Source organism: Mobula birostris, chromosome 2 (assembly GCF_030028105.1).
Source record: "Mobula birostris isolate sMobBir1 chromosome 2, sMobBir1.hap1, whole genome shotgun sequence".
Classification (NCBI taxonomy): Eukaryota; Metazoa; Chordata; class Chondrichthyes; order Myliobatiformes; family Myliobatidae; genus Mobula; species Mobula birostris.
Window position 1 is genome coordinate 118,463,867 of NC_092371.1, and position 25,804 is coordinate 118,489,670.

General features: G+C 45.6%; 1 protein-coding gene across 2 annotated transcripts in view; it reads left to right on the top strand.

Annotated features, from left to right (window-relative positions):
• The window catches only part of acoxl (acyl-CoA oxidase-like), a 396,539-nt gene that overhangs the window by 27,987 nt on the left and 342,748 nt on the right, over positions 1 to 25,804 (top strand). For both annotated transcript variants that reach the window (XM_072246892.1, XM_072246899.1), the window contains exons 8-9: positions 2,475 to 2,547; positions 4,901 to 5,033. In XM_072246892.1, coding sequence (XP_072102993.1) covers positions 2,475 to 2,547; positions 4,901 to 5,033 — 206 coding nt within the window. The remainder of the gene's footprint in view (positions 1 to 2,474; positions 2,548 to 4,900; positions 5,034 to 25,804) is intronic.

Genomic DNA, 25,804 nt, shown 5'->3' on the forward strand with positions numbered 1-25,804 from the left:
GACACTAGAGCAGGGGTTCCCAACCTTTCTTTTGCCATGGACCAATAGCAAGGGCTCCACGGACCCCAGTTGGGAACTCCTGGTCTAGAGACTGCAGATGCTGGAATCTGGAGCAGCAAGCAATTGGCGAGAGGAACTCAGGAGGTCAGACAGCATCCGTGAAAGAAATTGTCGATGATTCAGGTCAAAGACTTGTATTAACACTACTCCTGATGCAGGGTTTTGACCCGAAACATTGACAATTTCTTTCCTTCCCCGAGTTCCTCCAGCACATTATTTCAGTATTCTTTCTCATACGTTACTTGAATTGTCTTACTGGTGGCAAACAAATCTACTAACTACCCTATTAATCACACTTTTTCTGGACAACGATCACCGCAATCAGTCGCCTCTCAGAGTTGTGCTTTTGAACCGCCTGTATGACCTGGCATTTTTGTGGTGTGAACTAAAGTCTCAGAAGTGCAATATGGTGTGGCGGATATGGGCCGAGTGAAGGTGGCAGGCCCGGGCCCGAGTGCGAGGCGTGAACCAGCGTTCGGCTGATTTAAGTGCCGGGCCAGAGTGCAGAGGTCAAGTAGGGGCCGAATCCAGGTGACGGGGCCTGGGCCTGGGCCTGAGAGCGAGGAACGGACGGATGTAAGTGCCAGTCTGATTGAAAAGGTCAGGGTATCAGGGCCAGAGGCAAGGGATGGGCTAGCTCACTGCTCTGCGAGGCTTACTTGACTCTGTGCTGAACTGAGGCTGTGGCCTGCAACTTACGAGCTCCTGGACCGGCTGCAGTGATGAATGGGCCTTGTGGCTGTGGACTCACTTTCATGAACTTTAGTCCTGAGTGTTATTTGTTTGTACAATTTGTTCTTTTTTTTGTGCTCATTGGGTGTTTGACTGTCTTTACTTTTAATGGGTTCTATTGGGTTTCTGTTTATCCATCCCCCCTCCTTATGTTGTGTACGTACACCTACTGATGCTTCTGGACACATCTTCAGTGATGTTCCTGGAATCATCGGGTGTTTCGGGTCTTTCAACACCATACAGCCTCCTCCAGGTGACCCAGCCGGGGCTGATCAGACCCCAGCTTGTGTCCAGATGGCTAGCTACTTATGACTCCATGGCTCCCCTCTCCTGAGCCACAGCCATCTTGAGGCCCTCTGTGCCGCATCGGTGGTACTGTGGATGGCTCTCCTCTTCCTCTCTCCCTCGATGCCCAAAATGCTGAAGGCTCTAACTAAGGAACGGGCTGCAAATCCCCCACAACCGATAGCTTAAATGGAATACTGGAGATAATTCCCTCAAAATGAGGTCTTTGGGCTTCTACAGCCACAGATCCGCTGAGAGTGGAGAGCACGTCATATCTATCAGAGGCATAAATCTAAAATGTAGTGAGTTAACTTGGAATAACAATATACTCCTTCATAGTGCATTGAACAAGATGGTGGAGGAACTCAACAGGTCAAGCAACATCTGTGGAGGTGAGTGGGCAGTTGATGTTTTGGATAAATGACTTCAACCCAAAATGTCCACTGTCCTGCTGATTTCCTACAGCATTTTGTTTTTTGCTCCATATTCTAGCATCTAGGGAGGAGAAGATGGCGGTGCAACGGCAGCACGCGCGGCCTCTCCGGTGGTGATATCTGTAATCTGTCAAGTAGGGGACCGTGCACAATTCTGATTTGATGGAGACGGACGTGAGAGTACGGAGGAACATCTGGAAAACTTCTGAAATGCCTGCTTCGCTGCCGCTGTTACTGTGTGGTAACAGGAATCTCCGGAGCAGAAGGCCCCAAAATCCTCGGCTTTGCTTGTTTCAGCGGCCAGGGCTAGGTCGAAGGCGCTCGGCAGAGGATGGTGTTCAGGAGGCTGTAACGGAGGCTTGAAGTTTTCGGACGGATAGACTCAGTGTCGGCTGTGGTCGGCTGCTTCCAAGGCATCGGCAAATTCACGGTGCCTGGAGGTTTATGGCAGGGAGTTTCTCCCTTTTGCCGCCTGCTATCGGGGACTCGGGAGTCGATCGACTCGGGGACTCTTGAGACTTTACTTACCGTGCCCATGCTTTGTTCTTCATCAAATTATGGTATTGCTTTGCACGTCTGTAACTATATGTTATAATTATGTGGTTCTGTCAGTGTTAGTCTTTGGTTTGTCCTGTTTTCTGTGATATCACTCCGGAGAAACATTGTATCATTTCTTAATGCATGTATGCATTTCTAAATGACAATAAAAGAGGACTGAGTGTTCTCATAATCTAATCTACAGTTTCTTCATTCTTGCTGAAACTTTAGTCCAGGAGGTCCCAACCTTTTTTATGTCTTGGACCCCTCCCATTAACCAAGTGGTCCCTGGACTCTGGGTTGGAAACCCCTGCTTTAACCCTTGATTTAATTTGTTTGCTAAGTTCACAGCCCACTGTGCAATTGATCAACTGTTAGGATTGCTAAATTACAATTTTTTTTCAATCTATTCCCTTCTCATGCCAGGTCTGAATGGAGTTGATAATGGAATTCTCAGATTTAATAACGTTCGAATTCCAAAAGAAAATCTCCTGGACAGGTTCGTATTTTCCTTATCTCTCCTTTCTCTCTGAGTGAATATTATTTGGTAGCAATATTGTTCAATAGGAAAAGAAAATCCTTTCACAAAACAAACTTCTTAAGGGAAAACCTAAGGTGGTTAACAAGTATGTTAGGATGGGGCGGAAGGTGCTCTTGGCGTAGACATTCAAATGCACCAATATTCTGGCATTAAAACAGCATAGCAATCTCATGAATGCCATTTAAAAAAATATATGCCCTCATTCACTCAAAGTCAGTGTGTTATACAGAATAGAAACAGGCCCTTCGGCCCAACCACACCCTGCTGACCAAGATGCCTATCTAAGCTAGGCTTACTTGGCTGCATTTGAATTGAATTGCCTTGGTTTATTATTGTTAAATGCACCAAAATACAATGGGATAAAAAAAACTAGTGTGGCATTTGTGCAGATCATTTCATTACAACAGTGCATCGGGTAGTACAGAGGAAAATAATAGCTCAGTGCAGAGTCACAGAAAATTTCAGTGCTGGTAGACAATAAATTTCAAGGATACGATGAGATAGATCATGAGGTCATCTTATCGTTCTAGGGGGCTGTTCAATAATTTTATAACAGCGGGATAGAAGCTGACGTGAACATGGTGGTGCCTAGTCTAAGTCCTTCCATGTACCTATTTTAACTGTCATGATTATACGTCTCTGTCAGCTCCCCTGGCAGCATTGTTTATACTCGCCACCCTCGGTAATGCTGCTCTGGTTTCTGTAGCAACGGGTGAATTCTTGGTGTTATGAAAGTGTCCTTGCAGGTTTGAAGTTGGAAAGTACAACTTCAAAGGTTGCACCCCAAACAAGCAGCCACACTAAAAGGGTTTACTGCTAAGAAGTGAGCACATGCTACAGTAACAGGAAAGAATTGGCACGTTTATATTTTAATATATTTTCATAAGACATGAAATCAGACCATTTGGCCCATTGCTGGTTCTCACAGTTGCCCCACTCCCTTTGTAATGTCCAATGTTAGATATGTGGGTTGTGATAAGTTGCTTAGCACTTGAGTGCAAGGGTGCTTATTAGGTGCTTCAACAATCAAACTTAAATAAATTAGTGAAGACAGCGAAAAGAAAACTGCCAATATTTACAACAAGGTATCTACCAAACACCTCAGTAATACACTGGATGAGAATAGTACAGAGCTAAACTCCTGGCAGCCTCTATCTATCTATCTATCTATCTATCTATCTATCTATCTATCTATCTATCTATCTATCTGTCTCTGTCTCTCTCTGTCTCTCTCTGTCTCTCTCTGTCTCTCTCTCTCTCTCTCTCTCTCTCTCTCTCTCTCTCTCTCTCTCCCCCCTCTCCCCCCTCCCCCCTCCCCCCTCCCCCCTCCCCCCTCCCCCTTCCCCCCTCCCCCTTCCCCCCTCCCCCTTCCCCCTTCCCCCCTCCCCCTTCCCCCCTCCCCCTTCCCCCTTCCCCCCTCCCCCTTCCCCCTCCCCCCTCCCCCTCCCCCTCCCCCTCCCCCTCCCCCTCCCCCTCCCCCCTCCCCCCTCCCCCCTCCCCCTCCCCCTCCCCCTCCCCCTCCCCCTCCCCCTCCCCCTCCCCCTCCCCCTCCCCTCCCCCTCCCCTCCCCCTCCCCTCCCCTCCCCCCTTCCCCCCTCTCCCCCCCTCTCCCCCCCTCTCCCCCTCTCCCCCTCTCCCCCTCTCCCCCTCTCCCCCTCTCCCCCTCTCCCCCTCTCCCCCCTCTCCCCCTCTCCCCCTCTCCCCCCTCTCCCCCCTCTCCCCCCTCTCCCCCTCCCCCTCCCTCCCCTCCCTCTCCCTCCTCTCCTCCTCTCCCCTCCTCCTCTCTCCTCTCCCGCCTTCTCTCCCCCTTCTCTCCCCTCTCCTCCCCTTCTCTCCCCTCTCCTCCCCTTCTCTCCCCTCTCTCTCCCCTTCTCTCCTCCCTCTCTCTCATTAAGATATCGTTGAGAACTGAGTTTTCACCCAGCTGAAGATGCCCGCAGCAGCCGTCAAATCCATCCCACAGGTCTCCCAAATGCTCATTGCATGCCTGAGCTCTTCTTAACTTCGGTATTTGTAACTGTAGGTACCTGTACATAAAATTGGTTGCAGAAAATTTTTGTAAAGTTAATGACTTTGCTCCTATTGCACTTACCTTTCAATTTTGGTATGGCAGTCACGGTTGATGTAATTTGAGAAGGGGAGCCCTGGTGTGGGAAGAAGCTGTGACTTTGTGTTCGCCGTTGACTGTTAAACGGGTTCAGCGATGACACCATCAGCAATGTAATATTGATGTTCAGTGGCACAAGGAGAAGGGATGTTGGGCAACCTTTGTCCAAATACTGAACGTGTGATTCCTGAATTCTTTCTGCAGATTTGGTTCGGTATCTCAGGATGGAGTTTATCAGTCACCCATTGAAGACAGAAGTGCTCGGTTTAATGTGATGCTGGCTGCCCTGACACCAACAAGGATTGCCTTAATATTTCAAGCCCTGGGAGCCATGAAGGTAAGTACCAAACACACCAGAAGAGAGGAACTATTAAGCATTGTGCCATGTCCATTGTTCCCCTTATCATTACCCAGTTCCACCATGCCCCCATCCACACACTACAGAGTGCTGTTTCTCCCTCCCCTTCCCCCCACACTGTGGTGTGCTGTAACCCTTCCAACTTACTGCTGGTTTGCCATGATATCCCCCACCCTTCTGCTTGTCAAGCTCATTCTGCTCCCCACCCCCCCAACATGCTCATGCCAAGCTACGTCCTTACCATAAGACCTAGGAGCAGAATTAGGCCATTCAGCCCATCGAGTCTGCTCCACCATTCCATCATGGGTGACCCCGGATCCCATTCAACCCTGTACATCTGCCTTCTCGCCATATCCTTTGATGCCCTGACCGATCAGGAAACGATCAACTTCTGCCTTAAGTATACCCACGGAATTGAACTCCACCACTGTCTGTGGCAGAGCATTCTACAGATTTGCGACTCTTTGGCTAAAAAAAAATTCCTCCTTACCTCTGTTCTAAAAGGTCGGCCCTCAATTTTGAGGCTATGCCCTCTAGTTCTGGATATCCCCACCATAGGAAACGTCCTCTCCACATCCACCCTATCTAGTCTTTTCAACATTCGGTAGGTTTCAATGAGATCCTCATGCATTCATCTAAATTCCAGTGAGTACAGGCCCAAAGCTGCCAATCACTCCTCAAACGCCCTTCATTCCCAGAATCATCTTCGTGAACCTCCTCTGGACTCTTTCCAATGACAACATATCCTTTCTGAGATATGGGGTCCAAAACTGCTCACAATACTCTAAGCGCAGCCTGACTAGCGGCTTATAAAGGCTCAACATTATCTCCTGTTCTATTTCCCTTAAAATAAATGCCAACATTGCATTTTCTTTCTTTATCACAGACTCCACCTGAAAATTAACCTTCTGAGAGTCTTCTTGCAGAAGGACTCCTAAGTCCCTCTGATATTTGAACCTTCGCCCCATTTAGATAATAGTCTGCACTATTGTTCCTTTTACCAAATGCATTATCATACATTTCCCAACACTGTATTCCATCTGCTACTTTTTTGCCCATTCCTCCACTTTGTCTAAGTCCAGCTGCAATCGCATTGATTCCTCAGCATTACCTACCCCTCCACCTATCTTCGTATCATCTGCAAACTTTGCCACAAGGCCATCAATTCCATCTTCACTATGTTCCCACTTACTGATGGTATGTCAGTAAGACCATAAGATGTAGCAGCAGAATTAGGCCATTCAGTCCATTGAGTCTGCTCTGCTATTCAATCATGGCTGATTTATTATCCCTTTCAAACCCATTTCTTCGGCCTTCTCTGCATAGCCTTTGACGCCCTTACCAGTCAAAAACCTATCAACCTCCGTCCCAAATATAGCCTGTGACTTGACATGCACAGCAACAAATTCCACAGATCCACCACGCCCTGGTTAAAGAAATCCCCCCCCCCCATTTCTGATCTAAAGGGACGGCCCACCATTCTGAGGGTCTACTCGCCGATCCCACACTTCCCCACCACAGGAAACATCCTCTCCACACCCACTATAGATTTCAGTGAGGTTGTCCCTCATTCTTTTAAACTCCAGTGAGTACAGGCCCAGAGCCATCAAACACTCCTCGTGTGTTAACCCTTTCATTCCCGAGATAATTTTCGTGAGCCTCTTCTGGTCCCTCTCCAATGCCAGCACATCCTTTCTTCGATGAGGAGCCCAAAACTTCTCACAATACTTCAAGTGCGATCAGTGGGGGAAAAAAAGAGAGCAAGAATAGTGAGGTATTGTTCATGGTTTCATTAACCTCTCAGAAGTCTGATGGAGGAGAAGAACCTGTTTCTAAAATGTTGACTGTGTGTCTTCAGGAATGAACAAAAGCGCGAGTTCCACAACGGTGATCTCAATGAGTCATCAAGATCTGCCATGCCAGAGAGAAAGCAAAATATTTTAACAAATAAGCCCAAGTGGAGTTGTTCCTTAAGCAAAGCTTTCAATGAGTGGAGACACAAATGACTCTAGATGCCGGGATTTGGAACGTGATTTTCAAGTACAAAGTTCAAATTGTAGATTCCAAAATTGACCTGCACTTGATCCCATCCCCTCCAGTGCCCCTTTTACCAGCATCTCTCCCCTTTCCAGTTCCACTCACCACCTTTCTCAGCCAGATTTCACCTTCAGTCCTCCTCCTCCACTCCTTCCTCCCTCACTCTGCTCCATCTGCCCATCAACTCTGCCTCACCCAGACCTGTCTGACCCTGTCTTGCCTCTCTATCTCCCCTTTACACACTGTCCTGTTGCAGGGTCTGGACCACAACTTGGCCTCCACAGATTCTGCCTGACACGACGAGTTCCTCAAGCAGTTTGTTTTTCCTCTGGTTCCCAGCATCAGCAGACGCATCCTTCCTCCCCCAATCTCCCTTACGGATCCCAACTCCTCCCCTACTTGTGCAGTGAAATCTTCCCACGTCCATTACCAGTAATAGGATGTCTCTCTGTCCTTGGTGCTCACCGCACCAGCTCAGTTGTCCATCCAGTAGTTCGAACTGCGCCATGGGCTCGCAGTTCACACTGAAGTGTTTAAACATATTTCCTTGACTTTCTTGTTAACCTGTTGTACAATATCTCTGTGGTTGGCCAGGCCAATTGTTATTGGCATTCCAAGTTGGCTTCGAGAAGCTGGAGTTAAGCCTCCTCCCTGAGTTGCTGTAGTATTGTCTTGAGTACAGAGAATACAGAGCAGTACCGTGTAGCCCTTTCAGCCTACAGTGTTATGCCAATCTAAATAAGCTAAAGTCACCTCATCCATTCTCCCTGCACATGGTCCATCCCTCCATTCTCTGCATATCCCTGCGCCTATTTAAGAGCTTCTTGAATGCCTCTAGTGCATCTACCTTCACCACCGCCCCGTCAGGACATTCCAAGCATTCCCCACTCTGTAAAATTAACTTTCCCGCTTTGCCCATGTCTGGTTATGTATGGACCTTTCACACGGCTCTGGCTAGCTTAGGCCATAAGATGGAGCAGAATTAGGCCATTCTGATCGCCATGGCTGATTCATTATCCCCCTCGACCCCATTTTCCTTCCTTCCTTCCTGTAACCTTTGACTGATTCATCTCTAATTTACGTATACTCAATGACTTGGCCTCTACAGCTTCACAGGGTTTCACAGATCCACCAGAAATTCCTCCATCTCTGTTCTAAATGGACGTCCCTCTAATATGAGGCTTTTCCACTGACCCACTATAGGAAATCTACTCACCACATCCACCTTTCAATATTTGACAGGTATCAGTCGGATCCCCATGCCCCCCACCTCATGCTTCTAAACTGCAGCAAGTACAAGCCCGGAGCCATCAAATGTTCTTCATTAACTCTTCCTTTCCCAAACCCGAAACTGTTCTCTGAAACCTCCTCTAGACACTCTCCAATGCCAGAACATTTTTTTCTTCAGTAAGGGACCAAAAACCACTCCGAATGCTCGAAGAGCGGCTGACCAATGTCTTATGAGGCCTCAGCATTACATCCTTGCACTTATATTCTAGTCCTGTTGAAATGAATGCCAGCATTGAATTGCCTTCTGACCACTGACTCAACCTGTAAGTAAACCCTCAGGGAATCCTGCACAAGGACTCCCAAGTCCCTTTCCACCTCTGATTTTTGAAATTTCTTCACGTTCAGAAAAGAGTCTACGCCTTTATTCCTTCTACCAAAGTACATGACCATACACTTCCTGACACTATATTCCACCTGCCACTTCTTTACCCATTCTCCTAATCTAAGTCCTTCTGCAGACTCCCTGCTTCCTCAACACTACTTTTCCCTTCACCTATCTTTATATCGTCTGCAAACTTGGCTACAAAGCCATCAAATTCATCATTCAAATCATTGACATATAACCTGAAAAGAAGTGGTCCCAATACCGATCCTTAGAGAGCACCACTAGAGCACCAGCCAACCGGGATAGGCCCCTTTGATTCCCACTCTTTGCCTCCTGCCAGTCAGCTCATCTTCTATCCATGCTAATATCTTTCCTCTTGTCTTGTTAGGTAGTCTCATGTGCAGTACCTTGTCAAAAGCCTTCTGAAAATCCAAGTAAACAACATCCACTGACTCTCCTTTGTCTATCCTGTCTGTCATTTCCTCAAAGAATTCTAACAGGTTTGTCAGGCAATATTTCCCCTTAGGGAAACCATGCTGATTTCAGCCTACTTTATCATGTGCCTCCAGGTACTCCAAAACCTCATGCTTAATAATAGTCTCCAACCCTTTACTCCACTATAATACTGATACATCTGTCTTCAGCTTCTCCCTCTCAAACTGCAGGATGAATTCTATCATATTATGGTTGCTGCCTCCTAAGGGTTCCTTTACCTTAAGCTCCCTAATCAAATCTGGTTCAGGCACAGCACCCAATCCAGAATTGCCTTTCCCCTAATGGGTTCAACCATGTGCTGCTCCAAAATGCCATTTCATAGGCATTCTACAAATTCCTTGTCTTGGTAGTCACACCTAGGCTGTCGGAAGCAGGTCGTTGGGTGACAGTCAGAGGGGGGAAAGCGAAGGTGAGCAGACAGGTAGTGCAGGTCACCCCTGTAGCCATTCCCCTGAATAATAAGTTTACCGTCCTGGATACTGTTGGTGGGGACGACTGACCAGATGTGAGCCACGGTGGCAGGGCCTCCGGCACTGAGTCTGACCCCGTGGTGCAGAAGGGTGGGACGGAGAAGAGGAGAGCTGTCGTTATTGGAGACTCCATAGTCAGGAGAGCAGACAGGAGATTTTGTGGACGTGAGAAGGACACCCGCATAGTTTGTTGCCTCTCAGGTGCCAGGGTCCGGGATGTCTCTGACCAGGTGCACAACATCCTGGTACGAGAGGGAAAGCAGCCAGAAGTTGAGATACATGTTGGTACCAATGACATAGGCAGGAAGAGGGATGAGATCCTGACGTATGAGTTTCAGGAACTAGGCAGAAGGCAGAAGAACAGGACCTCAAGGGTGACGTACTCAAGATTGCTGCCAGTGCTACGTGACAGTGATGGTAAGAATTGGAGGAGATGGCAGTTGAATGCGTGGCTGAGGAGTTGGTGCAGGGAGCAGAGTTTTAGATTTTTAGATCATTGGGATCTCTTCTGGGGAAGGTGGGACCTGTACAGATTGGATGGGTTGCACCTGAACTCGAGGGGGAGCAATATCCTTGCAGGTAGGTTTGCTAGCATGATTTGGGACGGTTTAAACTAATTTGCAAGGGGGATGGGACCCAGAGCGATAGAGCAGTGAAAGAAGTGCATGGAGTAAAGCCAGATCTAACATATAGAGAGGCTTTGAGGAAAGAGAAGCAGAATAAACGGTGTAAAGACAGTAAGGTAGAAGGGCTGAAGTGTGTCTACCTCAATGCAAGAAACATCAGGAACAAAGGTGATGAACTGAGAGCTTGGATACATACATGGAATTATGATGTAGTGGCCATTACAGAGACTTGGCTGGCACCAGGGGAGGAATGGATTCTCAATATTCCTGGATTTCAGTGCTTTAAGAGGGATAGAGGGAGTGGAAAAAAGGGGAGGACGGGTGGTATTACTGGTCAGGGATACTATTACAACTACAGAAAGGGTGGGTAATAACCATATAACCATTACAGCACGGAAACAGGCCATCTCGGCCCTTCTAGTCTGTGCCGAACGCTTATTCTCACATAGTCCCATCCACCTGCACTCAGCCCATAACCCTCCACTCCTTTCCTGTGCATATACCTATCCAATTTAACTTTAAATGACAAAATCGAACCTGCCTCTACCACTTCTAATTCTACCCTTGGATGTGACTGTGGATTTCATATGCAGTGGTCCTAAATGGAAATATCTGATCATTCCCTTTAGAGCTGCACACAAAATATTGTTGCTGCTTGACGGCATCATCTTACCTTTAGTTAAGACACAGAGCTAAATAATTTGGACCGATCCTTTGACCCACTATGTCCATTCCAACCAACAAATATCCATCCATTCAAATCCGATTCACCAGCACTTAGTGCATTGCTTTCAATGCCTTGGTGATTCATGTGCCTGTCTATACACACCTCTAAAAGGTTGCGGGAGGACTATCCACACTGGCTGTGTTGCATGTTCCAACCACCCTCAGGGAGAATGTTGTTTCTGATATCTCTTTCTTTCACCCCCAAGCCCTTTACCCTAAACCTATGCCCTATCAGTAGAAGTTTCCCAATATTAATCTGTACTGCCATCTTCAGGGAACATTGAACTTGTACTCTGTTCCCTTTGTTCCCCATACTCTATAGGGTCCTACCATTGTAGCAGAATCCTCTTTTGAATCAGTATGGGTGGAAGTCAGGAACAGGAAGGGAGCAGTTACTCTATTGGGGGTATTCTATAGGTCCCCTGGTAGCAGCAGAGATACAGAGGAGCAGATTGGGAGGCAGATTTTGGAAAGGTGCAAAAATAACAGGGTTGTTATCATGGATGATTTTAACTTCCCTAATATTGATTGGCACCTGATTAGTTCCAAGGGTTTAGATGGGGCAGAGTTCATTACGTGTGTCCAGGACGGATTCCTGTCACAGTATGTGGACAGGCCGACCGGGGGAATGCCATACTAGATCTAGTACTAGGTAATGCACTGGGTCAGGTCGCAGATCTCTCAGTGGGTGAGCATCTGGGGGACAGTGACCACAGCTCCCTGGCCTTTAGCATTATCATGGAAAAGGATAGAATCAGAGAGGACGGGAACATTTTTAATTGGGGAAGGGCAAATTATGAGGCTATCAGGCTAGAACTTGCAGGTGTGAATTGGGATAATGTTTTTGCAGGGAAATGTACTATGGACATGTGGTCGATGTTTAGAGATCTCTTGCAAGATATTAGGGATAAATTTGTCCCGGTGAGGAAGATAAAGAATGGTAGGGTGAAGGAACCATGGGTGACAAATGAGGTGGAAAATCTAGTCAGGTGGAAGAAGGCAGCATACATGAGGTTCAGGAAGCAAGGATCAGATGGGTCTATTGAGGAATATAGGGAAGCAAGAAAGAAGCTTAAGAAGGGGCTGAGAAGAGCAAGAAGGGAGCATGAGAAGGCCTTGGCGAGTAGGGTAAAGGAAAACCCCAAGGCATTCTTCAATTATGTGAAGAACAAAAGGATGACAGGAGTGAAGGTAGGACTGATTAGAGATAAAGGTGGGAAGATGTGCCTGGAGGCTGTGGAAGTGAGCAAGGTCCTCAATTAATACTTCTCTTCGGTATTCACCAATGAGAGGGAACTTGATGATGGTGAGGACAATATGAGTGAGGTTGTTGTTCTGGAGCATGTTGATATTAAGGGAGAGGAGGTGTTGGAGTTGTTAAAATACATTAGGACGGATAAGTCCCCGGGGCCTGACGGAATATTCCCCAGGCTGCTCCATGAGGCGAGGGAAGAGATTGCTGAGCCTCTGGCTAGGATCTTTATGTCCTCGTTGTCCACGGGAATGGTACTGGAGGATTAGGGGGAGGCAAATGTTGTCCCCTTGTTCAAAAAAGGTGGTAGGGATAGTCTGGGTAATTATAGACCAGTGAGCCTTACGTCTGTGGTGGGAAAGCTGTTGGAAAAGATTCTTAGAGATAGGATCTCTGGGCATTTAGAGAATCATGGTCTGATCAGGGACAGTCAGCATGGCTTTGTGAAGGGCAGATCGTGTCTAACAAGCCTGATAGAGTCCTTTGAGGAGGTGACCAGGCATATAGATGAGGGTAGTGCAGTGGATGTGATCTATATGGATTTTAGTAAGGCATTTGACAAGGTTCCACACAGTAGGCTTATTCAGAAAGTTAGAAGGCATGGGATCCAGGGAAGTTTGGCCAGGTGGATTCAGAATTGGCTTGCCTGCAGAAGGCAGAGGGTCGTGGTGAAGGGAGTACATTCAGACTGGAGGATTGTGACTAGTGGTGTCCCACAAGGATCTGTTCTGGGACGTCTACTTTTTGTGATTTTTATTAACGACCTGGATGTGGGGTTAGAAGGGTGGGTTGGCAAGTTTGCAGACGACTCAAACATTGATGGTGTTGTGGATAGTGTAGAGGATTGTCAAAGATTGCAGAGGGACATTGATAGGATGCAGAAATGGGCTGAGAAGTGACAGATGGAGTTCAACCTGGAGAAATGTGAGGTGGTACACTTTGGAAGGACAAACTCCAAGGCAAAGTACAAAGTAAATGGCAGGATACTTGGTAGTGTGGAGGAGCAGAGGGATCTGCAGGTACATGTCCACGGATCCCTGAAAGTTGCCTTACAGGTAGGTAGGGTAGTTAAGAAAGCTTATGGGGTGTTAGCTTTCATAAGTCAAGGGATAGAGTTTAAGAGTAGTGATGTAATGATGCAGCTCTATAAAACTCTGGTTAGGCCACAATTGGAGTACTGTGTCCAGTTCTGGTCACCTCACTATAGGAAGGATGTGGAAGCATTGGAAAGGGTACAGAGGAGATTTACCAAAATGCTGCCTGGTTTAGAGAGTATGCATTATGATCAGAGATTAAGGGAGCTAGGGCTTTACTCTTTGGAGAGAAGGAGGATGAGAGGAGACATGATAGAGGTTTTACAAGATAATAAGAGGAATAGATAGAGTGGATAGCCAGCGCCTCTTCCCCAGGGCACCACTGCTCAATACAAGAGGACATGGCTTTAAGGTAAGGAGTGGGAAGTTCAAGGGGGATATTAGAGGAGGGTTTTTTTACTCAGAGAGTGGTTGGTGTGTGGAATGCACTGCCTGAGTCAGTGGTGGAGGCAGATACACTCTTGAAGTTTAAGAGACTACTAGACAGGTATATGGAGGAATTTAAGTTGGGGTTCTATGGGAGACAGGGTTTGAGGGTCGGCACAACATTGTGGGCCGAAGGGCCTGTAGTGTGCTGTACTATTCTATGTTCTATGTATCCAGCATCAACCTGATTTTCCCAATTTACCTATGTATGGAAATTGCCCATGATTATCGTAACATTGCCATTTTTACATGCCTTTTATATCTGTCATTGTAATTTATAAATTGCATCCTGTCTGCTGTTTGGAGGTCTCTATACAACTCCCATTTTTATACTCTCGCAGTTTCTCAACTCTACCCCTAAGAATCTACATCTTATGGTCTTATGTCACTTCTCTCAAAGGATTTGATTTCATTTTTGTACCAACAGAGCCACCCCACCCCCTCAGCCTACCTGCCTGTCCTTAAAATACAAGGAGTATCCTTGGATGTTAAGAGCCCAATTATGATCTTCTTTCAGGCAGGACTCAGAGATGGTCACGTCATAATTGCCAAACTAACTGAGCTACAAGATCATCTACCTTATTCCATATACTGCATGCATTCAAATTTAAAAACCTTCGGTACTGTATTCATCACCCTTTGCGATTTTGCCCCCCCCCATTACATTTCAATTCGTCCCACTGACTGCAATTTTGCCCCATCTTCCTCACAGTCCCAATACACACTGCATTGACTTGTATACCAACTGCCCCATCCTCAGCCCTTCCCAATGCCCCTGCCAAATTAGTTTAAACGCATCCCCCCCACCAACAACTGCTCATAAGGATATTGGCCCCCTTGGGTTCAGGTGTAACCCGTTCATTTTTCACAGGTCATACTTACCCCAGAGGAGATCTCGAAGATACCCTGCCCCCTGCACAACTTCCTCAGCCAATCATTCATCTGTACTATCATCCTATTCCTGCCCTGCCTAGCACGTGGCACCTTGCGTAACCTAGAGACCTGCCTTGGAGACTCTGTTCTTCACCCTCTATCCTAGCTCCCTTTACTCACTGTGCTACGACATTGGTGCCAATGTGCACCACGACTTCTCACTGCTCACTCTCCCACTTGAGGATATTCTGCAGCTGCTCTGAGGCATCCTTGACCCTAGCACCTGGGGGGCAACACACCGCTCTGGCGTCTTTTTCGCGGCCACAAAATCTCCTGTCTGTCCTCCTAACTATTGAGTCTCCTATCACTATTGCTGTGCTTGACTTTACCCTTCCCTGCTGAGCCTTGGAGCCAGCCACAGTGCCACAGTGCCTGGCTGCTGCTGCCGCCGTGCCCTGATAGGTCATCCCTCCCAGCAGTATCCAGAGGTACTTCTGTAACCAGTACTCCTTCTGATAGAACAGAGAAACTCCATGTGTGCAAAATTAACCCTTGCTTTGCCCACCAGAGTCCACCCATGTGGCCATTCTCTTGTTCAGTTACTGCTTTCCCTCCATACCAAATGAATTAAAGTAGTCAGGGTGCCTTGAGCTGGAGTTTGAATTTTTTCAATCTGTGCAAGTGTTGTCCTAGTGTTATCTACCCCATGGTAACACCTGGCTGCTTTGTAGGATTAGGAACAGGACACTGCAGGATGAGAACTTACCATTGCCTTTGGCAGCTCCACCATTTTAATGAACAGTCCTTCGCTTCAGATGTTTCTAAAGAGGAAGCCAGATTTTTCATTGCATTCATTGAGGCCTTAAACCTAACCTTCAGAAGCATGCAGAGGAAAATGTGAGAACCCTTTGTAATCCCTGGTCAAATCCATTTAGATCAGGAGTTCCTAACCTAGGGTCCATGGGCACCTCAGATAATAGTAGGGGTCCATGGCATAGAAAAAGGTTGGGAACTCGTGGTTTAGATGTAATTCATTTTTCTTAGTCTAACTCCTCTGTAACACAATGTGTTCTCACTACATGCTTATCAACACGTTCTTTAGATTCTTTTGCCATTCATCTGGGTAAAGGAATAATTTATGGTAGCCAATTAATCCACCAGCCCTCCCTTGGGATGTGGGTGGAGGAATTTTGATCCATTCATTCCTGGAGAGGACATACAACCCTGCATTTGAATCGAACCCAGGTCAATGGAGCATTGACATGGTGCTGCCTGTTAGACTAGTTTATTTGCGATATAACTGAAGTAACGCAACCAAGAGATTCTATCCATCAGAAAAGCTTGAACAGGATGGACACTTTTTAGTAAAGAAAACATGTTTAGTCTTTTCAGTTAGGAAAGATGTTTTAGTATCACGTTTCTTTATTTCTCTTCTGGAGAAGACCAAAGCAGGAGGCCATAACCATAAATAGGGAATTTGGGAGAACCCTCATGACTGCAGATAGCTGGAGCATGGAGCTCATTCTTCTAGGTAATGGGTGCATTGAACGAGCACCTGGGAAGAATTGGAGACAAAAGATGAAAACTTTGCATTGAGAAAGTTAGACGTGATAATGTTGGAGAAGGCTCATGTGAAGCAAACTCATTTGGCTCGGACACCATTTATTTATCTTTCCCAACACCAGGCTTTTTTACTTTGCAATAGAGCTTAGATTTATATTAATGGCCCAGGCTGATTTGATTCGCTTGCCCGGAATAGATTAGGTTTGCATGTTAGAGCTTGCAAAACATTAGCTTCAGCTGATTTTATGCCCATTTTCTGGCAATGGAAATATGAACTCTTGGAGCCATTTGCTATTCCTGTTTGGAACAATTGACCAAAGCAAGTTGTTACTCCTGAGCCTGGTCTGTATTGTTCAATTTGTCTATTTCTCTGAAACCATCAAGACATAGGAGCTCATCACAGAAAGATCAACATCCAGTGTTATTTTTAATTAATATAATGGGCAAGTTTAATTGCCATAACCATCCACAAGAGGGCAGTCCTTCCTTTCTACTTCCCCGTACATGGGCTGGTAGCGCACTCTTAGTCTGGCTTCTACCTTTTGACCTATTTGGCATGGGCGACCCCACCATGAGCCAAAGCATAAAGCCCTGACTCCAGCCAAATTGCTGTCTGGGTCATTGACCTGGTCAGAAAAGCCTGATTGAATTCCTCCACTGGGATTCCAAACATTTGATCACAAATGATTTAAAAAGAAAATGCTGGTCAGAGCATTGTAATAAAAAGAAACAGGGTTAATGTTTCATGTTGAAGACACTTCATAGAACTCAGAAGAGGAGGAAAAAAAGCATGTAAAGGTGGTGGAGGGTAAAATCAGGGTGACCCTTGGGATAAACTGTAGTAGTAGTGAGGTCGGAGATGGTATTAAGCAGGAAATTAGAAATGTGTGCAATAAAGGAACAGCAGTTATAATGGGTGACTTCAATCTACATGTAGATTGGGTGAACCAAATTGGTAAAGGTGCTGAGGAAGAGGATTTCTTGGAATGTATGCGGGATGGTTTTTTGAACCAACATGTCGAGGAACCAACTAGAGAGCAGGCTATTCTGGACTGGGTTTTGAGCAATGAGGAAGGGTTAATTAGCAATCTTGTCGTGAGAGGCCCTTTGGGTAAGAGTGCCCATAATATGGTGGAATTCTTCATTAAGATGGAGAGTGGCATAGTTAATTCAGAAACAAAGGTTCTGAACTTAAAGAGGGGTAACTTTGAAGGTATGAGACGTGAATTAGCTAAGATAGACTGGCAAATGACACTTAAAGGATTGACGGTGGATATGCAATGGCAAGCATTTAAAGGTTGCATGGATGAACTACAACAATTGTTCATCCCAGTTTGGCAAAAGAATAAATCAAGGAAGGTAGTGCACCCATGGCTGACAAGAGAAATTAGGGATAGTATCAATTCCAAAGAAGCAGCATACAAATTAGCCAGAGAAAGTGGCTCACCTGAGGACTGGGAGAAATTCAGAGTTCAGCAGAAGAGGACAAAGGGCTTAATTAGGAAGGGGAAAAAAGATTATGAGAGAAAACTGGCAGGGAACATAAAACCTGACTGTAAAAGCTTTTATAGGTATGTAAAAAGGAAAAGACTGGTAAAGACAAATGTAGGTCCCCTACAGACAGAAACAGGTGAATTGATTATGGGGAGCAAGGACATGGCAGACCAATTGAATAATTACTTTGGTTCAGTCTTCACTAAGGAGGACATAAATAATCTTCCAGAAATAGTAGGGGACAGAGGGTCCAGTGAGATGGAGGAACTGAGCGAAATACTTGTTAGTAGGGAAGTGGTGTTAGGTAAATTGAAGGGATTGAAGGCAAGTAAATCCCCAGGGCCAGATGGTCTGCATCCTAGAGTGCTTAAGGAAGTAGCCCAAGAAATAGTGGATGCATTAGTGATAATTTTTCAAAACTCGTTAGATTCTGGACTAGTTCCTGAGGATTGGAGGGTGGCTAATGTAACCCCACTTTTTAAAAAAGGAGGGAGAGAGAAACCGGGGAATTATAGACCGGTTAGCCTAACGTCGGTGGTGGGGAAACTGCTGGAGTCAGTTATCAAAGATGTGATAACAGCACATTTGGAAAGCGGTGAAATCATCGGACAAAGTCAACATGGATTTGTGAAGGGAAAATCATGTCTGACGAATCTCATTGAATTTTTTGAGGATGTAACTAGTAGAGTGGATAGGGGAGAACCAGTGGATGTGGTATATTTGGATTTTCAAAAGGCTTTTGACAAGGTCCCACACAGGAGATTAGTGTGCAAACTTAAAGCACATGGTATTGGGGGTAAGGTATTGATGTGGATGGAGAATTGGTTAGCAGACAGGAAGCAAAGAGTGGGAATAAACGGGACCTTTTCAGAATGGCAGGCAGTGACTAGTGGGGTACCGCAAGGCTCAGTGCTGGGACCCCAGTTGTTTACAATATATATTAATGTCTTGGATGAGGGAATTAAATGCAGCATCTCCAAGTTTGCGGATGACACGAAGCTGGGTGGCAGTGTTAGCTGTGAGGAGGATGCTAAGAGGATGCAGAGTGACTTGGATAGGTTGGGTGAGTGGGCAAATTCATGGCAGATGCAATTTAATGTGGATAAATGTGAAGTTATCCACTTTGGTAGCAAAAATAGGAAAACAGATTATTATCTGAATGGTGGCCGATTAGGAAAAGGGGAGATGCAACGAGACCTGGGTGTCATTATACACCAGTCATTGAAATTGGGCATGCAGGTACAGCAGGCGGTGAAAAAGGCGAATGGTATGCTGGCATTTATAGCGAGAGGATTTGAGTACAGGAGCAGGGAGGTACTACTGCAGTTGTACAAGGCCTTGGTGAGACCACACCTGGGGTATTGTGTGCAGTTTTGGTCCCCTAATCTGAGGAAAGGCATCCTTGCCATAGAGGGAGTACAAAGAAGGTTCACCAGATTGATTCCTGGGATGGCAGGACTTTCATATGAAGAAAGACTGGATGAACTGGGCTTGTACTCGTTGGAATTTAGAAGATTGAGGGGGGATCTGATTGAAACGTATAAAATCCTAAAGGGATTGGACAGTCTAGATGCAGGAAGATTGTTCCCGATGTTGGGGAAGTCCAGAACAAGGGGTCACAGTTTGAGGATAAAGGGGAAGGCTTTTAGGACCGAGATTAGGAAAAACTTCTTCACTCAGAGAGTGGTGAATCTGTGGAATTCTCTGCCACAGGAAGCAGTTGAGGCCAGTACATTGGCTATATTTAAGAGGGAGTTAGATATGGCCCTTGTGGCTATGGGGATCAGGGGGTATGGAGGGAAGGCTGGGGCGGGGTTCTGAGTTGGATGATCAGCCATGATCATAATAAATGGCGGTGCAGGCTCGAAGGGCCGAATGGCCTACTCCTGCACGTATTTTCCATGTTTCTATGTTTCTATGTTTCTAAACTGTAAACAAAGTTCTCTGGTCACTCTGAATGGGAGCAATTAGAATGAAGGCAGGAACGTATGAACAAAATCTTTAGCAAGTTACAGAGCAGCCGGATACACCAGGCCATTCAGGATGGGAATATCTTTCACTTCCCAAAAGAAAAGAAAAGGGGGTGAATAAAAACCAAAAGCTGAGTCAATGTCCCAGGCGGACAGCTGAATCAGACTGTGAATCAAGCTACCTGAAGCTGTGGAATTCAGTATTGAGTCCAGAGGGCTTCATTGTGCCCAGACAGAAGATGAGCTTCTGTTCCTCAAGTTTGCATTGGTCTTCAGTGTGACTGTACAGACTGATGTCAAAGTGAGATTGAGATAAGGAGTTAAAGTGGCTGGTAATGGAAAACTCAGGGTCTCCCCTGTGGACTAAACACAAATAATCTGCAAATCAATCACCTGATTTACGTTTGGTTTCTCCAGTGCTGGGGAGACCACATTAGATTGGAAGAAATGCAGATAAATCGTTGCTGCACCTGGAAGGAATGTTTGGGTCCCTGGGATGGTGGGAAGGGAAGAGGTGAAAGGACAAGTGTTGCATTGCCTGTACGTGCAAGAAAAAGTGCTATAAGCATGGGGGAAGGGGGGGGTATTGGTGGGAATGCGTGAGTAGACCTAGGAATCTTGAATAGACTGGTTCCTGCAGAATGCTGAAAGGGAAGGAGGGAGCGGGATATCTCTGGTGGTGGAATCTCTTTGAAGGTAGTGAAAGTTGCAGAGAATGATCTGCTGAATGACAAGGCTGGTGGCGTGGGAGTGATGATCCAACTTCGTTTTGTCCCACCGGAGAGGGGGTGAGAGCAAAGGCACAGGGAGTGGCTGGAATGAGGGTCAAGGGCTTTGCTAACAATGATAGATGGCATGTCATGGTTCGGAAAGAAAGAAGACATTTTAGAGCAGGGGTTCCCAACCTTTTTTACGCCTTGGACCACTGCCATTAACTGAGAGGTCTGTGGGCCCCAGGTTGGAAACCCCTGTTTTAGAGACACTTGTATGGAAAGTCTCAAAATGGAGCAAAGCAGAGCCCATGGCACTGGGAAAATGGAATTCGGCCCTTCTAGGAGGCCAGGTGGGATGAAAGGTACTCGATAGCTGTGGCAGTCGGTAGGCTCGCACTGGAAAATGGTAATTAGCCCATCTGCTAAGAGACACGGAAAAGAAAGGAAGGAGGAAGAGATCAACCATGTGAAGTTGAGTGCAGGGTAGAAATCCCCAGGGAGAGTGATGAAATTGCCGAGTTCTATGTGCATAGAGGAAGCAGCACAAAGACAGTCATTGATGTACCAGAAAAGAAGTTGTCCTTTTTTTTTAAAAAAACAAACCTTACTCGCAATAAAAATTATTTACAACAATAAACCATTCCATACCTTCCTATTCTTTACACACCGGGTCAGTGCTTTCCATACTGTTCTACCACTACTGCTACTTGTCTGGCATTCGGGGGTTTTATGTTAAGTACTACAGTTGAGGGGCTTCCTCTCCCACCCCCTCCCCAGCCGGCCCCTCCCTGTTCAGTAGCAGAAGAAGCCTACAGCGTGGTCCTTCCCCACCAAGCGCGTGCCTCATCACGTACTCCTGCAGCATGGAATATACCAGAAGGGAAGTTGAGAGAATGAGGCAGGGAAGTTGATGAAGTTTTTTAAAAATATTCAAATTTGATTTAAATATACCTGTCAGTATTTGCGATTGGGAGTCACATTTCACTCTGAGTAGATGAGTATTGTTTGTCACTGTTCTTCTGAGCAAATGCAAGGAATTGTTCATTCTAGTTGATCGTTTGCCAAAATTACCTCTTTGACTCACTGGGCTGGTTCTGTCTGATGCTCTCTCCCTCTCCCCGCCTTTCTCCCGTGCATGTGTGGGTGGGTACTTCCACAGTATAACCAGCCAGCAGCTAAATATCATACTGCAGTGGTACGTATTGGTTGCCGAGGAGCTATCCAAATCATTCACATTCTGGAGTGTTTGACCACGGTTAAATCATGGGAAGCTCACTGGTGTTTAGGTTTGCTTGAGCCCATAGCTGAGTTTCAGACTTCCATGGAGGAATTTTTCCTTGGATGGGTGAGGTGCTCCAGAGCGGTTTATTTCTGTGATCGACAGACTTGCAAAATAAAAAAGCTAATAAACTCTCCTGGAATAGTTCAGTTTCAGTTAAAGGACTTAGAAACACAATTCCTTTTTCTGTAAGTAGGGTAACAGTCATACAATCCTGCTGCCTATCTCTTCCTTGCTGATCTATTTGTCCACCTACAGTAATCCCATTAATCCCACCAGGTCCATATGCCTGTAGCCTTGGCCTGTTCCTGTGCCTGTCTTAGTTCCCTTTAAACAAATTAATTGTTTCTAATTCCACCTTCTCTGGCAGCACGTTCTAGATTTCTAGCAGAAAAAAATACGTAGATCCCTTTTAAACCCTTCCCCCTTGCTTCAAATCTATCCGATTTCTAAATGGCAATTGAACCTTTGAACACTACCTCACTACTTTTTAAATTTCTGTTTATCCTTTGTACTGCTTATTTAAATTTATCAATTTAATAGATATATATGTACTTTTCTTTTCAAATCTTTATTATTATCCAAAATTAACAGTACAATGAAGTAAGCAACACTTACAATGTCTCAAGAAAAAAATTATTACATTAGTACATATATGTACTTACTATAATTCAGTTTATTTCTCTATTCATTTATCACGTATTCCATTGTACTGCTGCCATAAAGTTAATGAATTTCACGACATATGCTAGTGATATTAAACCAGATTCTGATTCAGATTATTTCTCATTCTAAACTGTAATGCGCGGCGGGCTTAGTCTGCTTAATCTCACCTCACTGATAAAACCCTGATTTAGTAAGCCCTCATCGCACTCTCTCCATAACGGTAACTGCTCTGCCAAGACTGCTGGAAGGTGTACAGTGTTGTCATTGCAGCCAGTCCACCATGCAAGCCAGCCTCTCCTCTACGCACTCTGTCTGCACACCTTGCCACCTTGGGAAAGCAGCCAATGTAATCCAAGACCCCTCTGACCCTGGGCACTCTCTCACCTTTCTCCCCCTCTCATGGGGCAGAAGATGCAAGGGCTTGAGAATGTGTACTGTCAGTGTTGATGCGCCTGTCATTCCCACTCCTGAGTGCGCCTCGTAAAAGATAAAAAATGAACTTTTAATCTCTCGATCTACCTCACCTTGGCCCTTGCACTATATTTATTTATTGAGATACAGTGTGGAATAGGCCCTTCAGGCCGTGGCGCCCAATCACAGGACAATTTATAATGACCAATTAACCTACCAACTGGTACATCTTTGGACTGTGGGAGGAAACCGGAGCACCCGGATGAAGTCCACGTGGTCACGGGGAGAATGTACAAACTCTGTACAGGTAGTGGCGGGAATTGAACCCGGGTCGCCCGTACTGTAAAGCGTTGTGCTAACCACTACACTAGCATATCGCCCCTTCGTACCTGCATTGCACTTTCTCTGTAACTGTAACACTATCAGCATTCTGGTTATTTCCTCCTTTTGTACCACCTCAAAGCACCTACTTATGGACTTACCTGTCTGGTTGGCTTGTGCACAGAATATTTTCATTATATCTCAAACAAAAATAAATCAATTACCAAATTATTAGCAATATTGACTCCCCTACCCAGTTTATAACTACAGCAGAAAGAAAGGGTATGTACAAGGAGGAAAGAAAACGGGCTTGCAGATCTGCTGTGCTAAAGGACCGGTTTGTGAGCTGTGTGTTATGAGGAACTGTCATCTGACGTGTGTGGATAAGCATGGGAAACTCGCTGGTGCTTAATGAGAAGCAAGCATACACCCATGCAGTCACACAGTGCTGTACTTGGCTGTTATACAGATGCAACTGTCTAAATTACTAACCATTTCCTATTCCGTGCATTAGCCTGCCCACAACGTTCACTGTGGTTTTTTTATTTGTCTGCACATTAAATTTTTTTTTAAATTGTGATTTTTTTTTTCTATTCCCCCCCTCCCCTTCCCACCCCCTCACTCCCAGTTTGTTTATATATTTATGGGATTTGGATGTCACACCATTTGTTCTCCATCCTGAATTGCCCCTCAGATGGTTGTTGAGGGGCAACCGCACTGTGTGGTCTGGAGAAGGTAATGGGATAATGGTGAAGAGGCTGACAACCATCCCTGAAGCACCCTAGTGAACCAGAGGAAATCCTACCACAACCGTTACTGAGATGAGCTTTTGATTCCATAATTTTGTTTTGTTGCAAGTATTTAAATTTAAATTGCCCAGCTGTTAAGTTGGAATTTAAACACAAATGATCCAGAATTCTAGTTGTTAGTTCAGTAAGTTAACCACCACACTGCCCTTGGAAGGGAGGCATGTGATCCTGAATGTGATAAGGGTGAGCTGTGGCTTATTTCTCTGTCCCTTCAGTATGATGTTATTTATTGTTCATTTCTTGCCTTACTTACTCTTCCCAAGTCTGTTCCCTCTCTTTTCCCCAAACTAAATTCCATCTGCTACTCTCTGTACTTAGCTGAACAGTTTATTCCTTACACACTTCTTGACACCTCCAAAGTTTTTCCACCATCTGAGACCAAGGAAGGAGCATTACGGAATACTATTCACTTCCCTGTATGAGCGTAGCATGAATGATCTCAAGAAACTGGCACTGTCCCAATCAAAGCAACACGCTTCATGACCTCCCATCCACCACCATAAATATTACTTCCCCCTGTCCAATGCGCAGTAACTGCAGTGGGCACGATCTACAAAATGCATTGTAGATGTTCACCCAGACAACTCCAACAGCGTCTCCCAAATCTGAGACCTCTATACCATGAAGGACAAGGACAGCAGGTTCATGGAAACACCCACCACCTGTAGGTACCTCCTCCAAATTACACACCGTTTTGATTTGGAAATGTATCACCATTCCTTCGATGTCTCTGTGTCTCATCTGTGAACTCCACAGCACAATAGTAACAGTTTCACCCAGTTTACAAGGGCAGGCTCCCCACAATAGCCCCAATGTAGTTAGGGATGAAAAATAAATGGAGGCCTTCCCAGTAGCTCCAAGATCCTGAAAAATGCCACCATATGTATTGAAAGAATTCCTGGAGTCGGCAGTTTTCTAATTACCCATCAACTGTATTATCTCTTTCCATTTTGTCTGGCTGTATCATTTAATCCCAGATCTATTTATGCTATGACCAATTCCCCTGTACTGCCCAGATGATTGCACTTCAGTGGAGCTGGGACCAGTGTCTTTGGAGGAACGTGCAGTGGGGTGAGGTTCAAACTAACAGCGGGGGTTTGGACATTGGAGTGCAAGACTGAAATGTTCAAAAGTGCAAAGTGCATTAGCAGAGATAAGTAACCAATGTACGTGGAGATGCAAGATAAGTTAACAGTTCATCCAAATAAATGCAAGAAATGTATTAAACTAGCTATATGCAATCATCTAGAATCTAGATGTGATTATGATATCAGAAATATAAAAAAGTACAGGGGTACAAGATACTAAAGAAAGAAAGGAACAAAAGGTCAGAGCGATGGGACAGCAGTGACATAAAGCCTTGGTGAAACTGCACCTGGAGTATATTGCACAGTTCGAATCTCCTTACCAATGTGATATACTTGTCAAAAAGGGTTTGCACTGAAGACTCCCCAGACTGGTTCCTGGGATGGCAAGTCTGCTTCATTGAGGGGAGATAAAATAAATTTGGCATCCAGTCTCTAGAGCTTGGAAGGATGAGACGTGATCTCATTGAAATTTAGTAAATCCCTACAGAACTTGACAAGCTAGATGCAGTGGGTATGTTTCCTTGTGCTGAGCCAGGGCTTGAAGGTTAGGTCAGGAGTTCCCAACCTGGCGTCCATGGACCCCCTCGGTTAATGGTAGGGCTCCATGGCATAAAAAAATTTGGGACCCCTGGACTAGGCCATTTAAGATGTGATGAGAAGAATCTTCTTCACTGAGGGGGTGCGAAGTTTAGAATCCTCCTCCTTGGAAGTCTGACAGCATTCAAAGTAGAAATGAGTTTAGGTGACATTGAGGCAGGCAGTGAACTGAGGGACGTAGACCGTGTGCAGGCAGATGTGTAATTTGCACTGGCATTACAGTTG